The sequence below is a fragment of the Hyla sarda genome, chromosome 4, assembly GCF_029499605.1.
Source record: "Hyla sarda isolate aHylSar1 chromosome 4, aHylSar1.hap1, whole genome shotgun sequence".
Lineage (NCBI taxonomy): Eukaryota > Metazoa > Chordata > Amphibia > Anura > Hylidae > Hyla > Hyla sarda.
The window spans coordinates 327,469,393-327,485,676 of NC_079192.1; the positions used below are offsets into that span (position 1 = coordinate 327,469,393).

The window sequence follows — 16,284 nt, forward strand, 5'->3', positions numbered from 1 at the left end:
TTTTTTTTTTTAACTGGCAAATAAAACATATTACAGAAAACTGAATTTACATGATTTTTCCCTTTTTTAGTAAATGTTTGTTATTGTCGAGGTTTATGGGTAGAAAATGGCATACCTAGAACATGTACCGTGTCCCAAAAAACAAACAAACACATCCATGTTCATATTTCCTCTTTCACTAATCGGTATGATGTAGTATGGTGTATATTGAAAACAAAAAAAAAGAGCATGATACCATGTAGAAAAAAAGAAAACTATCCACAGAATAGGGAATAAGTGTCTGGTTGACTCTTCCCACTGAATAGAGCGACGTGCTCAATTCATTGTCTACGGAAGCGTTGGAGGTACTTTGCCTGGCTTTCCTCCAGTGCTCTCATAGACAACGAATGGAGCGCATGTCTACTCACCGTTTCAATCTGCGGGGAAAGTTGGGGCTCCGTTTTAGAGATCGCAAGGGGATCCAGAAAACGGACCTCCGCCTGCCAAGTGGCTCAAGTTAAAGACAAATCAGGCTTTAGCTGAAGGCTAGAAGAAGACAGTCTCTGTAATGGAGGAATTTGAGTAAGTAACATATACATAAAATATACCTTATACCATACAGAATATAAAGTATATTAATATAGGCATATGTTAAAGTGTTATTTTATGGTATGTCAAAAGTTTTGATCTGTTGGGGTCTGGGTTTTCAGACACACACACACTGTCTGCTAAAATAAGCCGGGAAAAACACTGAACTAAGTGCTTCTGTCTCTGTAGGGTACAGGCTCCATAGATTTACCATCCATCTATCCAGAGTCCATCTTATGCAGAGAGGAGAGGAACATAGAAATAATAGCTTTGCTGAGTGCTTCTTTCCACTCATTCTAGCAATCGATAGCTGTCTTAGTACCCTGACCAACCAAGATTTTTGACATGTCTCTATGAAAGGTCAAAGGTTTTTGTAAGTGACAACACTAAGTGATTTGAATTTATGAAGGCTATGAAAATACACACAGTAATTCATACAGAGAAACAAAAAAAAATAAGCTCAGAAATTAAGTTATATGTAATAATGTGAGATAACACAGGGAAAAAAGTATAGAAATCAGGGTAAAAAAAGGCATGGAAAGCCAAGACAACAGCTAAAATCTTTTAGTAATTAAAACGCAATCCAGCTTCTTGTCAATGCAAATTAATATCAGCTGGGTCAGTCCCAACAGATGGCTACAAAAAGGTCTCATTGCCAAGGTATCACACGAGACATCTTATGATGGGTAAAAGAAAAAAAAAGCTCTGTCTCAAGACCATTACAACCTTATTGTTGCAAAACATAAGGAAAGTGTTGGTTAGAGGCGCCTTTCTAAGCTTCAGAATGTTCCAGAGAGCACTGTCGGGGCCATAATACAGATAATAATGTTACCATAAATTTGCCTCCACCAGGTGCTTCTCGCAAGATTTCTGACAGAGTGAAAAGAATAACCAATAGAACTGTCCAAGAGCCAAGGACCACTTGTAAAGAGCTTCAAAAATACCTGTAATAAGCAGGTAATGTTGTCTCAAAGAAAACAGTAAGTAATGCACATTCACCACACAAGACTCAGGGATGTGGAAAACCTATCGCCCGACACCCGGGACAAGTAGGTTTGGGCGCTGGGCAGGTGAATTGTTTATAGATTTAGCCCTGTATCGGGCTAGCAGGGAGAGACAGACTTCCCCCTTATTTTTCTTTAATGTCGGTGTGAGGTGCAGGAGCCGATGGAAGTCTGTACCTCACACCAGCACTCAGAGTATATGGAGGGGGCGGCGGCCTCCAGCTGACTGCAGAGCCCCCTTATCTCCCCTCCGGAGGATGGACGCAGCTCAGAAGACACAGCAGGGGGAGAGAGAGGATGTAGACAGCTCTGTGCACAGCTCCATCCCCCGCACACAGCTCTATCCCTCCCCCTGCCCCTGATCTTTCTTCACAGGACCTAATCCATCACGGGGCGGTTGCTTGTTTGCACGGGGAAAACACAGAGCAGGGGGGGGGGGGGGGGAGGGGGAGGACAGAAATCTCACCTCACACCGGCGGTGACTACAGCTCTGATGTCCACTCATGGCGGCTCAGGTGAGGAGGCCGAGAATACAGGCAGCGGCAGGAAGGGTGGTTGTATATGTATGGTGTGAGTGTATGTATGATGTGTGTATGTAATGTATGATGGGGGGCAGCGGCAGGTGTATGTATGATGTGTGCATATGTATGGTGTATATCAGTGTTTCCCAACCTGGGTGCCTCCAGCTGTTGCAAAACTACAACTCCCAGCATGCCCTGGGCATGCTGGGAGTTGTAGTTTTGCAACAGCTGGAGGCACCCTGGTTGGGAAACACTGGTGGATATGTATGGTGTGAGTGTATGTATGATGTGTATGTAATGTATGATGTCTATGTGTGATGTGTATGTAATGTATGATGTGTGTATGATGTCTAAGTGTGATGTGTATGATGTATGATGGGGGCAGCGGCAGGTGTATGTATGATGTGCGCATATGTATGGTGTACATGTATGGTGTGAGTGTATGTGTGTATGTAATGTATGATGTGGGGGGGGGGCAGTGGCGGGTGTGTGTATGTATGATATGGGGACAGTGGCTGGTGTATGTATGATGTGTGTATGCATGAATGTTTTGTATAGGAGCGGACTGTCACATCAGGCATTAGGGCAGTTGTGCCATCTAATTTTATTTATTTTTAGTGGCACCCGCACTAAATTGCACCCCCAGAATCCTTCCCCTTTATACTCACCCGCCAACCAAGAGCCCCACGGATGCACGCAAACATGCCCGAACCAAAACTACAACTCCCAGCATGTTGCACCATAACTTAAACTGTAGAACTATAAAGTGTAACATGCTCTGCAGCTGACACAAACCAAAACTACAACTCCCAGCATGTTACACAATAACCATAACTGTACTACTATACAGTGCAACATGCTGCAACACCCACACAACCATAGGCTTTATCAGGGCATGCTGGGTGTTGTAGTTATCTAGTAGCAAAATGCAACTTCCAGCATTTTCTGACACAAAATGCACCATATAAACTGGAGAAGCAGAACACCCCCCCCCCCAGTAACACATAAGTCCCTATTGAGACTGAAAAATTGTGATTAAAATATTTTAAAAAGTGCGTATATATGTGAATAAGCCCCTTTCCTAATAAAAGTTTCCAATTTTCTTTAAATAAAAATAATGTACAAAAATAAACATAAGTGGTATCGCTGCATGTGGAAATGTCCAGACTATTAAAATATAATGTTAATTAAACCGTATGGTGAACGGTGTAAATGTAAAAAATAGTCCAGAATTGCTCATTTTTGGTCTCTTCATATGAGAAATTTTTTATAAGGTGATCAAAAAGTTACATCTAGACTTTTCTGGGCTTGTCTCGGGTGTAAAAGGAGCTACAGCTCTCCGGCCGCTAATATCCTGGCATGTGCGATCACCGTGGCCGCTATTAAACCATTAGATCAGCGCTGTCAGCAGTGTCTAAAGGGATCTTATATCCATCCCTGGTGGTCTAGTGGGGGGGGGGGAATCAGACTATTTTGGTTGAAATTATTTCATCAACCAGGACAAGTGGATTTTCTTGAGGGACAAGTAGATTGTGTTCCGCTTTAGTCCCTTGGACAAGTAGTTTTTTTTTTTTTTATTTCCACACCCCTGAGACTCCATTGCTGAAAAAAAAGGCACGTTGAAGCTTGTTCAAAGCTTGCTGCACAACATTTGGAAAAGCCATTGAAATACTGGAAGAATATAGGGGGACATGTATCATTGTCTTTACACCACTTTCTTGTTCTATACTGCTTTGCAAATTTTGCGCAATCACGCTTTTTTTTCCCGCTTGCACATTTTTTTTGTGGAACATTTAGCAAAGTTGTCTATTGCTTGGGGTACCGTACACCACTTTATGCAGTGGACTTGTATTTATTATTAGCGCAAAATTTGTTTAGAGGTGTTTTTGCCCAATTGCGTTTTATTGAATTTTTTCAGGAAAAAAATCTAAGACAGTGAGCAGGACACGTAGAAAAGTGTCCGAAGGTAGAACCCTACAAAGACAGCTGGGGGATGCAGGAGCCGTCCCTCAGCACTGCTAAACTACAACTACTCCGATCATGGGACAGAGTCTATCCCATGATGGGAGTAATTGTAGTACCGCAGCACTGAGGGACGGCTCCTGCACATCCCCCGGCTGCGGGACTCATTCTCCTGAGACCCGCTGCGATCTGCATTTATTAACTTGACAAGCAGGCGGCACAAGCCACTCCACGCACTCCCAGCTGGCTCCAGTGTGTTCCTAAACAGAGAGCCTCCAATTGTTGACATCTGCCTACTGTATCCTGTATCTATAGATGGCTGTATACACAGGATAGCACACAAAGAGTTAACCCAGCACTGCTCAGCGGGGGTTAACTCTTTCCTTGCTGGGCTCCTGTATAGTATACATGGGTACACTATGCACCCCTGTATACTATACAGCTGGCGGAGGTAAGTAGTGATGCTCTGCACCCTGTATATGCTATACATCACTCCTCACCTCCTTACACTTCGGGGAGCAGGCGCTCTGCATCCAACCCACGGAGTGGTACCCTAAAGGCAGTGAAAAAATTGCCACAGGGTACAAATATGACTATTTTCACATACCAGCAAAAACACAAGAAAAAGTGACTAAAAGCAGGAAAAAGCTGTTGCAGTTTTTTTGGCGTTTTTGCTGGCGGACAAAAAAAAAAACAAGCAATAGAACAAAATCCTTGGGGAGATTTATCAAATCCTGTCCAGAGGAAAGGTTGACTAGTTGCCCACAGCAACCAATCAGCTCGCTTCTTTCATTTTTAACAAGGCATCTGTAAAATGAAAGAAGCAATCTGATTGGTTTCTCTGATTAGTTTCTATGGGCAACTGGCCAACATTTCCTTTGCAGAGGTTTTGATAAATCTCCCCCACCACTTTTTCTGGGAGGTTCACCTTGGGTGTACAAATAGAACTATGTGGAGATTTAGAACATTGCACAAAGTATATCATGTGGCTTGCACAAATATGGTAAATTTGGTGCAATTGCACCAAATTTAGACCAACCAAAAGGATCTACAAAAAAAACCATCTACCTTTACCAACACTGTCCCCCATAGTGTGGTCAGATCAGAGCAAAATTGAACTATTTGGATGCCATAATACCAGACACTGAATTGGAAATGGCACAACACCATATCAACAGTGAAGTTTGGAGGTAGGAACATCATGGTGTGGGGCTGCGTTTCAGCAAATGGTACTGGCAAGCTTCACATAAAGGAGAGATTAATGGGCACATTTACAGATACATTCTTGACAAAAATCTGCCATCTCCCATGATGCTAAAGATGAAACAACTGTGCCAGCAAGACAATGGGGGGGATTTATGAATAGTTTACCCTTTTTGCAGTTCTTTGGTGCTTTTCTTTGGCACAGTGATTTTTTGCCCCAAAGTTTTGTCACTTTTCATTTAGGTTTTTCAAAGAGAAGTTGTGATTTCAGTTGATATCATGCAGTGGTCAGGACTTTTCAGTTTGTTGCATCTTTTTGCTGCAAATGCGCTAACTGAAGTGCAATTTTACACCAGCCCTGACTTGGCTTACAAAACAGGCAGTGGACAGCAATATCAAAAAGTCGCACATTTTGTCACATGGGTTAAAAAGCTGCACAAACATTTCATATTTATCACATGCCCTGCACCATTTAATTAGGTGTAAGTGCACAGTTTTCACCGCACAAATGAATGGGGTAAAAAGACAAGCCCCTACACTACTCTTGAGGATTTCCCCGCAATGATACCAAACACATAGTCAAGAGAACTCTCAAATGGTTTCAAAGAAAGAAAATAAAGTTGCTAGAATGGCCCAGCCGATCACCTTCCTTAAATACCAATGAACATCTATGGAAACAGCTGAAGATCATGAAATATAGAAGAGGCCTACAGAACCTTCAAGATTTGAAGACTGTGTGGAAGAATAGGTCAAAAATTATACCAGAGCAAGCCACTAGTTTCTTCATATAGAAGGCATTTTGGGAGTTGTCACCAATTTAAGCGTGTTCAATAATTTTTCCATGTAATTTCACATTATTACACATAACTTAATTTCTAAGCTTATTTCTCTTGGTTTCTTTGTATGCAAGGATTACTTGGGAGCACATTTGAAAATATATTTAGTGAGAAAATTGGTGACGTGTTCAAAACTTATTTCAACTGCTGTATACATACACACACACACACACGCACTGTATCTCACATAGGTAACAACACTGAAAAAAATGACACTCTGCTACAATGTAAAGCAGGGAGTGCGCAGCCTGTATAATAGTGTTTAATTTTGTGTCCCTTCAAAATAACAAAACACTTATGTCTAAACCTGAGCAACAAAAGTAATTACACCCCTAAAAAGGAAATGTCAATATTGGGCCCAATTAGCCATTTTCCCTCCCCGATGTCATTGGACTCAGTGTTACAAGGTCTCAGGTGTGAATGGGGAGCAGGTGTCTTAACTTTGGTGTTATCACTCTCAAACTCTATAATACTGGTCACTAGAAGTTCAACATGGCACCCTTATGGCAAAGAACGCTTTGAGGCTTTAAAAAAGAATTTTTGTTCTACATAAAGATGGCTCAGGCTATAAAGAAGATTGCCAAGACACTGAAACTAAGCTGCAGCACAATGGGCAAGACCATGCAGCGGTTTAACAGGACAGGTTTCACTTTCAACAGTCCTCAGTATGGCTGACCAAAGAAGTTAAGGGCAGTGTCATACCCAGATATTGTCTTTGGGAAATAGACGTATGCCAGCATTGAATAGAGTGTTGCCAGCATTGCTGCTGAGATTAAAGGGGGTTTCAGCCTGTCAGTAATCACAGCATACGCCACACACTGCATTCAATTAGTCTGCATGGTTGTCTTCTCAGAAGAAAGACTTTTTTTTAAAGATGATGCACAAGAAAGCCCACAAACAGTTCTTTAAAGGAACAATGAATGCCAAAATGTAATTTGACATACTGAAGCAGAGCATCATTCCCTCTCTTTGAAGACTCAGCTGAAGGACTGTATTCAAACATGAAAATTACCCCAAATACACCTCCAAAGATAACCACTGCCTTGCTAAAGAAGCTGAGAGTGAAGGTAATGGACTGGCCAAACATTTCTCCAGACCTTAACACTATTAAAGGGGTAATCCACCCCTAGACATGTTATTCCCTATCCAAAGGATAGGGGATAACATGTCTGATCGCAGGGGTTCTGGCGTTGCAGAGTTCATTAACACGGAAGCCTGGGGCTTGTGTGGTCGTGGCGTTGTACCACGCCTCCTCCATTGAGGTCTATGGAAGGAGCCGTCACGCCTCCTCCCAAAGAAATTAATTGAGGGGGCATAACGGCTGTGGTCACTAGTCATCCGGCACAAAGCGGAGTTCACTCCATGTACCGGATGACTGGGGTGCTGCGGCGTGAACTCTATGTCCAGGAAGTCTTGCTTAAGGAAGTGCTGTAAAATAATGGTGCAAAATATTGAAACTTTGGGCCCAATTTGGACATTTTCATTTAGGGGTGTACTCAATTTTGTTGCCAAGGTTTAGGCATTAATGTGTTGAGTTATTTTGAGGGGACACAACATGAAACACGATTATACAGGCTATAATATATATACATATATACATATACGTTCCTTCAGATGAATCAGTGCGTGGCTTTATTCATCTTGCGTTACAAGCAGTTATGTTTCGGCTGCCTCACACTGGCTTGATAATGTCTGTGTGAGACAGCCGAAAGATAGCTGCTTGTAACACGAGGAATAAAGCCATGCACTGATTCATCTGAAGGAACGGAGTGCTGCTGATTTTTTGGTTCTTTGTATACTGGAGGGCCTCTAACCTGGACTCCAACAGCCTGCACCTGGACAATTATAGCGGTTTTGCTCTCCTGTGAAGTGTATATATGTATGTGAGTGTATATATAAAACAGAATACTAGAAATATACTACTATTACTACTACGCACCAACTGAGATACTTGGTTTATCCATCTTGTTCCTACTTTTCCTGGATTTGCTTTTGTTACCACTACTGGATTTCATATCAGTCCTCTCAGATCCCGCCTCACGCTTATCTTTTTCAGACCTAAAATGAATACAATTCACAGTGTCTGGTCCTTGTCTTGAAATGTCCTCAGTTTTTTCAAGTAAGGGCCTCTGCTGGGCTTTTGTTCCTTGTGCGGGTGTCTTGGCTGGTAAAGCCTCTCCATTCTGAGGCTCACACTTTCGGGTCTGGAGGCTTTGTTTTTTGCTCTTCTTCACACGACTTCCAGTTACAGATGGCCCCTGAAGTCCCTGATCTTCCGAGCTGGAAAGAACCTTATCCGGGGCAGAGCCAGTAGTTGTGTCCGGACTTTGTCCCGATTCAGAGTTCTTTTGAGACTGAACCCAGATCATACGCGAAAGATTTGGTACAGCACTTAACCTTTTCACAACACCATTTTCTGCAGATTGTGAAGAAGGGTGGACATCATCCTCTGTCAGTTTTGCTTCTTGGCTCTTTGAGACACTAAGAGTAAGAGGTGTAAGATCTAAATCAATCTCTTGGAGATCAGAAGATCCATTAAGGTGTGAAAGCAGGTTTTTCTGCTCCAGCACAGCTGCTTTTTTGGGAAAGTCATTGACATCAAGGTTTAGATCATAAACACTAAAACTGGCTCTAATAGAGTCTTTGATGGTATTCTTGATCTCCTCCAGCCGACTGGTCAAGAAGCTGTTTACCCTTTCTAGCTCCAACTGAGGCCACTGGAGTAGCTTTTCTCCAGAAGACTGAGTCCCTGCTTCTTCAATATTTGTACAATAAACATCAGATGATTTCTGGCTCCCAGCCTCCTGAAGAGCTTTTTCCTGGAAAAAGAAAAAAATACAGGTCATCATAAAGAAATACCATTTTTCTAAATCTTACCATTGGACTTCAATTAACTAAAGACTACTCCCAACACTTTTATTTCTATTTAAATCGAAAAGAAAAAACAAAGCCCACACCAACTCAGACCATTGCCCATTCACCAATATTATACATACTGCACAATTGTTATCTTTGAAAGACCCGTAGAGTATGAATGAAGTGGCAATGCACATACTTGACCACTGCTCCATTCAAACAGGGGATCTCCAGACCTACAACATACTGGAAAATTACTATTATTGCATTTTATTTAGAAGGTGTTTGCAAGTCCACAAATGCCTTTAATCTTCAGTGTTCTGGTGTTTGTTTCCTGTTAAACATGCAATAAAGTGGGGGCTGCTTGCAGGTCTCTCTTTAGAGTATTGACTATTATATTTTAATGATATAATATGCCACAAAATATTCTTATAAATTACCATATTTATCCCCCTTTACCAATCCACCCTCCCTCCCCTTAGAAACGTCCGACACCCGGGGGGCATTATTTTATCTACCAAATTATACCAATACCTAAGACCTGGGACCCTCGAGGACATCCAGACCCTCATAATAAGTAACTTTGCACAGAAAAACAGTTTTCTTAAACGAGCTCCTTGTTCCAAGCTAACTTCCTGAATACCCAATAGCATCTGAAGGGGGGAAAACTCATTCTCCACCTGCAATCTTGTTTTAATTTCACCCAATATTTCCTGCCAAAATGTATTAATCTCAGAGCATGCCCACATAATATGAACAAAATCTGCTCCTGCCCCGCATCTGGGACACCTTGTGGACATGCAGCCTTGTGTGGGCTGTCCACCTTGTGGTCATTCAAAGGCCCTATAGGCTAAAACCTTGTCTTCTCATGAAAGTATAAGGTGCCCGATGCTGGAATGCGAGCACCCAGTGTGCCACTCTTTGTTAGCACTACTGTTGCTGCAGGATGAACCAAACGCCAGGTTAGGGGTTGTGATCATAGTGTACTTAAACTGCCTAAAGCTCCTGCTAGGAGTTTTTTGCATACTAATGTAGATCAGGCTCTTCAGAGGAAGATGACAGAAGTATAATCTTTTCAAGGTAAAATAACAGCTAACTGGCCATCCAGTTAGAGAAATTTATGTCTACTAGCCTGGCTGCAACTTTGTTCAGAAAATCTGGTCATAGGACCAGGAATCTGACTAAAGAGAGAATCGAAAAACCACTTATGGGGGGGAAAGGTCCTTCAAAGTTAATGTTACCCTCTCAGTTCTTATGTCTACTAGAGTGGTTGGAACCTGTTCAGGCAATCTGGTCAGAGGACCAGGAGGCTGCCCAAACATACTGCCTTAGGTGGCCAATGGTCATTAAAGTAGATGAAACTTACTCAGCACTCGTCTATTTAACAATTAAGCAATCTGGTTAGAAGACCAGGAGGCTGCCACGGTGAGAGCTATGGGCCAATAAGGTGGATGAATGTGATCAGCAACGGAGACTCAAGTTATGCCAGGCATCAGTGAATACAGTCTCCCGCCATGCAATGTTTTTAGTCAGTCTACTAATAAAAAATACACAAAAGGGGGCAGAGTTTTCGTTATCCACTATAGTGTTTGTGTGTCTATTAAAGGGGTAGTCCAGTGCTGAAAAACCTATCCCCTATAATAAAGGATAGGGGATAAGTTTCAGATCGCGGGGGGGGCCCGACCGCTGGGGCCCCCCCCCCGCGATCTCCTGTACGGAGCCCCGGCTCGCTGGCCAGATAGCGGTCGACATGCCCCCTCAATACCACTCTATGGCAGAGCCTGAGATAGCCGGAGACAGCGTTCCGGCTCTGCCACAGAGTTGTATTGAGGGGGCATGTCAGCCGCCGTTTTGTGCGGTGGTCAACACGCCCCTTTCCCGCAGGCTGCCAGGGCCCCATACAGGAGATTGCGAGGGGGGGGGGGGGGGCAGCGGTCCGACCTCCGGCGATCTGAAACTTATCCCCTATGCCTAGGATAGGGGATACGTTTTTCAACACTGGATATGTCCTATCAGCTCACTGGGTGGAGAATTTTCCTATCTGTTTGGCTCACATTACTAAGTGAAAACAGACTTACAATAAAATCCAAACCATGTGATCAGTGAGGAGTCCTAGCAGCCACACCACCACCAATTAGACACTTATCCTGTGAATAGGCGATAAGCTGTCATAATGTACCATTTATCTTTCCATGCTAAACCACCTATAGGCTAGATTACCCAAAATATACTAACCCATTTTTTTGTGTTATTCATTCTTTGTTGTTTAAGATATGTGAATGCAGACAGCTGCCATAATGACCAGCGACTCTTGAAATTTTTTTAAGCGTTTTTTTTTTTTCTTCTTTTTTATTACAGGCTTAGTAGTGGAAGCCACCTCATAGGCAGAGTTCAATACTAGACTGGGGCTTAGCGTTAGCTCCCATAACAGCTATTGCTAATCTTCAGTTACTACCCGATTTCCCAGTTACAAGGGTCCTGGAAGGAGCTGGTTCACAACATGGATGGAACTCCAGACATCCAGTTTCAACTACAGCATGTGAGGAGCGTTGAGATAGAGCTCCTGTATTCCCCGGCACACAGACCCACACCACTGTCAGGGCACCCGATCGGTGTCTTCAGCTCACGAGCAGAGTGGGGATGGGGCTCCCAGTAACAACACACATGACTCATGTGGGAGTTCCCTCTTCTTCACGCCACTGCTAACATGTGGGAGGAGAGGGACTAAAGCTCACACGCTCCCCAGGCACACTCACCTACACAGCTGCCTTTAGATGATTCCGGCCCGGCTGGTCAGCATGCCACCTGCTTCTAAAAACCGTTCCACCATAGATTACAACCTATGCAAGGGTAGCCAGCGTCAGGGCCCACCGGCCCCCCCATGCTCCAGACCAGTCACATGCAGCATCCACAATGGCGCCAGCCTTAACTCCTGTAGAAACAGTCTCCTCTGCAGCCATGCCAGACATTAAGGTAAAAATGCAGCCAGCTTCTTTTTCCCCTGCAGGGATCTAGGATTCTTCCAAAGGTAGCCCGCAACGGCCCTCCACTGTTGAGGCCAATGTCCACCTGGCTCCAAGGCCATGGACCTTTGCTCCCTAGCAGCGGAGTTCGTGAAGCTCAACACCTCTAACATATGATGGACACTTGAGGCTACTATGCGCTCCACACTATTGCAAATTCAAGCTGAAATGGGCGCTTGTGCCGCCAGACTGGACAAGGCGGAAAGCGGATTATTAACCTAGAAAATGAAAATTGCTGTCATTTTATTGGCCTGCGGCGGAAAGAAACTGATCTGATTAGGTTAGTGAAGCTGGAAGATTTAGTGAACTGCTTTATATGGTTTCCTAAGCTTCCACCCCGATAAGAGTACAGTTGTCAGGATCGGCCCATACTACAAGTAGGATCTGATCCATCTATCCATAATTTAAATTATTATTTTTTTTTTTACTTTCCTAGCAGACACTATGCAACAAGATCTCTTTCCACTAAAACTCGTGAGTGGGACATGAACTCATTTTTGGACCCCTTTATAGACCCTGAAGGTTCCTCTACTACCCCAGTGGTTCTACGACAGAGAGAAAAAAAGTTCTTCCTCCCTTTCTGATGCTTACAGGCTTACAAGATGCACGAGTATACACACTTCTCACACAACACCACCATTTATTGGGAGATGTTAAAAGTGGTCCTTAGGGGTAAGATACGCTCACACTGCACCACATTAATTACAACAGTTACTTACTGGCAAGTTCAGTCTGGTTGAAGGCGTACTCTTGATTTGTGGACTCCCCCACAAATTAATTTCATTAGAAATGAAGGCAAGAGGCAAGAGTGTCTTTTGAAATGTGGTTAGATTAGAGGAAACACAAAAGGTGTTTCGTTAAGGTTGATCTATTTGACAAGGCAATAAGGCAGGTCACTTCCTTGCTTGTTTGGCTAAGGGAGCTCACCCTAGCTCTGCGTGACTCCATGAGGGTTGTTCGGAGTAAATATTTTGCTTATCTCTGTTAGTCTTCCTCCGCGGATATGGGCAAGGGCAGAGCTTTTTGGACGGTCTCTCTGCCCGCTCAGATAGATGAACAACGTCAGTTACTAAATGCAGTTGTCATGGAGAAGAAGGCGAGGGCAATAATTAAACCTCTAAATGGCCCTGGGACCAGATGGTTACCCTGGCTACTTTTATAGGCATGTCATTTTCTGAGCATGTCACCCTACCTTTAGTGCATTATTGTGCTTTGCTACTGCCAAGGTGGCCTACATTAAGATCCTCCCAAAGCCGGAGAAGGATCTCACAGACCCTATCAAGCCATTTCCCTTATTAACCATGTTATAAAGAGATTGTCAAAAATACTGTCAGATTATTGCATTTACCATCCCCAATTGGTAACAATCAAGTAAACTTTATCAAGTCCCAAGTGCAGTGACCAACATCAGAAAGATTTTAGTGGCCATGGATAGTTCTCAGCGTCAGCTCCAGACCGTTTCTCGCCCTGCCCTGTTGACTCTTGATGCGGAAAAAGCTTTTCACAATGTAAAGTGGGACTGGCTGGGATGCTTCAGTTACTTTGTCAGGTTTACATACGGACCTTTCAGCTAGGTTATATAACCCAGGGATTCTTTCAAACTCAATTAACTTGGATAAAGGCACACAACAAGGTTGTCCCCTATCGCCTCAATTGATTTCATGATCAAACCATTGGTGTGCACATTCAGATCTTCTGATCTCTGCATGTATATTCAGGTCGGGTCTCAAGATCCAAAATTAACACTTCTAAAAGCATGCTTCTAAATAACACTTCTAAAAGAACTCAGAGATAGCTGGCAGATGCCGGGACTCTAGGAGTTACCATAGCCACCTCCTTTATTAGTAAAGATAGGCAAGACATCTGACACACACTACAGACACGCTCTACTCTATAGATGCAAGCGACTAAGACAAAGTTTTACCACTGTACAAATCAGTAGTGAGACCATACATGGAATACTATGTACAGTACTGGGCACCAGTGTACAAGAAAATATATAGTACAGATGGAGAGGGTTATAGGTTTAGGAAAAAAAAGATGGCTAAGAGGCGACCTAATAACTATGTATAAATATATCAGGGGGCAGTACAGAGAGGTCTCCCATAATTTATTTATGCCCAGGACTGTACCTTTAACAAGATGGCATCCTCTATGCTTAGAGAAAAGTAGATTTTTTTTTAATGCTTACCGTAAAATCTCTTTCTCGGAGGTTCCATTGGGGGACACAGAGACCGTGGGGTATATCTTGCTGCCACTAGGAGGCTGCCACTAGGCATACAAGAAGAAAGCCAGCCCCTCCTGGCAGGATATACCCCGCCTACTGACTGTGAGCTAATCAGTTTAGTCCCAAAGCAGTAGGAGAAGACAGACAGAAAAACAAAACAAGCAGGTGTCCGAGGGAACCAGACAAAAAGAACCGAACACAACCCCTCGGACCGAAAACCGAAGCATAACCACAAACAAACGGGTGGGTGCTGTGTCCTCAAATGGATCCACCGAGAAAGATTTTACGGTAAGCATAAATAAAATAAAAAATCTACTTTTCTCGGTCGTATCCATTGGGGGACATAGAGACTGTGGGATGTATCAAACCAGTCCCCGGGGTGGGAAAAACACTAAAACAGAATCAGGCAGAATACTGAGCTACTGCCGTCTGCAACACCTTGCGACCCAAACTGGCATCCGCGGATGCAAAAGCGTGCACTTAGTAGAACTTTGTGAAAGTATGCAAGGACGACAAGGTGGCCGCCTTGCAGACTTATAAGGCCGAAGCCCTATGCGGTAGCGCACTAGAAGCCCCAACGCAAAGTGTGGAATGCGCAGTGACCCGAAAAGGTGGGACCTTCCCTTTACGCCGGTACGATTCTGAGATGGCGGAAAGGATCCACCGCAAGATGGTCGCCTTGGAACCCGGAAGACCCTTGCGACGACCCTCCAGAATCACAAAAAAGGAGTCACCCTGCTGGAAAGAGGAGATGACAGAAAGATAGATCCAGACAACTCGAACCACATCCAGACAATGGAGGGAACACTCCTTAGAGTATGATGGAGCTGGACAAAATGAAGGGAGAACGATCTTATTCATGTGAAAGGAGGAAACCACCTTGGGCAAGAAGGAGGGAGTTGGCCGAAAGACAACCTTGTCCTGATGAAGGGCCAAGAAGGGAGAGCAACAAGAAAGAGCAGCCAGCTCAGAGACCTTCAATGAGAAAAGAGACCTTCCAAGAAAGAATGCTAAGAGAAGTGTCCCGGAGAGGTTTGATCGGAGCCTCCCTGAAGGCATCAAGCACTTGAGATCCCAAAGAGGAGTGGGAGACCGGTATGGCGGAGCCGCATGGGCCACGACCTGCAGGAAGGTGCGGACGTGAGTTAGAAGCTAACTGTCGCTGAAAGAATAGAAAGTGCCGACACTTGACCCTAAGAGGAGCTGAGCGCCAAAAACTGATCCAGACCTGATTGCAAGAAGGCAAGAAGACGCGAAACGGAAAAGACAACCAGGGAGACTGACTGAACCTCACACCAACGGAAATAAGCTCGCCAAGTGCGGTGGTAAATCCTAGCGGAGGAAGGCTTCCGAGCCCAAAGCATGGTGCGAATAACCCCAGAAGAAAACCCCCAAGCTCTCAAAACCATGGTTTCAACCGCCACATGTTCAAATGCAGCAAAGTAAATTTGGGGGGTAGGGAGGACCCTAGGAGAGCAGGTCGAGGCGAACTGGAAGACGCAGGGATACGTCTGCGTACCACGCGCGCCTGGGAAAGTCTGGGGCCACCAGAATGGCGGGAACGCCCTCCGCCTTGAGTTTCCTCAGAACCCTGGGCAGGAGAGGGAGAGGCGGAAAGAGGTAAGGAAGACTGGAGGACGACCACGGGATGATGAAAGCATCCGCCACCAGAGCCAGATGGACTTGTGACTTTGCGTCAAAGCAAGGAACCTGTCTGATGTGGCGAGACGTGAAGAGGACCACGTCCAAAGATCGCAGATCTGCGAAAACGCTCCCGGATGTAGAGGAACGGCTGAGAAAGTCCACTTCCCAATTCTCCACACCTGAAAGGTGGATCGCGGAGAGTGTGTGAACCAGAGTCTCGGCCCAGAGCAGAATCTTGGAGACCCCCTCCATCACTAAGCAACTGCCGCCCTGGCGATTGATATACGCCAGTCTGATTGGATTCTAACAGAACAACCCTGTAGGAGAATCTTCTGGAGGACGCAGAGACAGATGGCCGGGGGCTCCAGAAGATTGATGGTGAGGCGAGCCTCCTGAGGGGACCAGCGACCCTGGACTGTTAGGCCCCGAAACACACCTCTC

At 44.4% G+C, this 16,284-nt stretch overlaps 1 protein-coding gene across 4 annotated transcripts in view; it reads right to left on the minus strand.

Annotated features, from left to right (window-relative positions):
* The window catches only part of FAM193B (family with sequence similarity 193 member B), a 74,762-nt gene that overhangs the window by 5,958 nt on the left and 52,520 nt on the right, over positions 1–16,284 (minus strand). For all 4 annotated transcript variants that reach the window (XM_056575022.1, XM_056575023.1, XM_056575024.1 and 1 more), the window contains one exon: positions 8,033–8,912. In XM_056575022.1, the coding sequence (XP_056430997.1) occupies positions 8,033–8,912 (880 nt within the window). The remainder of the gene's footprint in view (positions 1–8,032; positions 8,913–16,284) is intronic.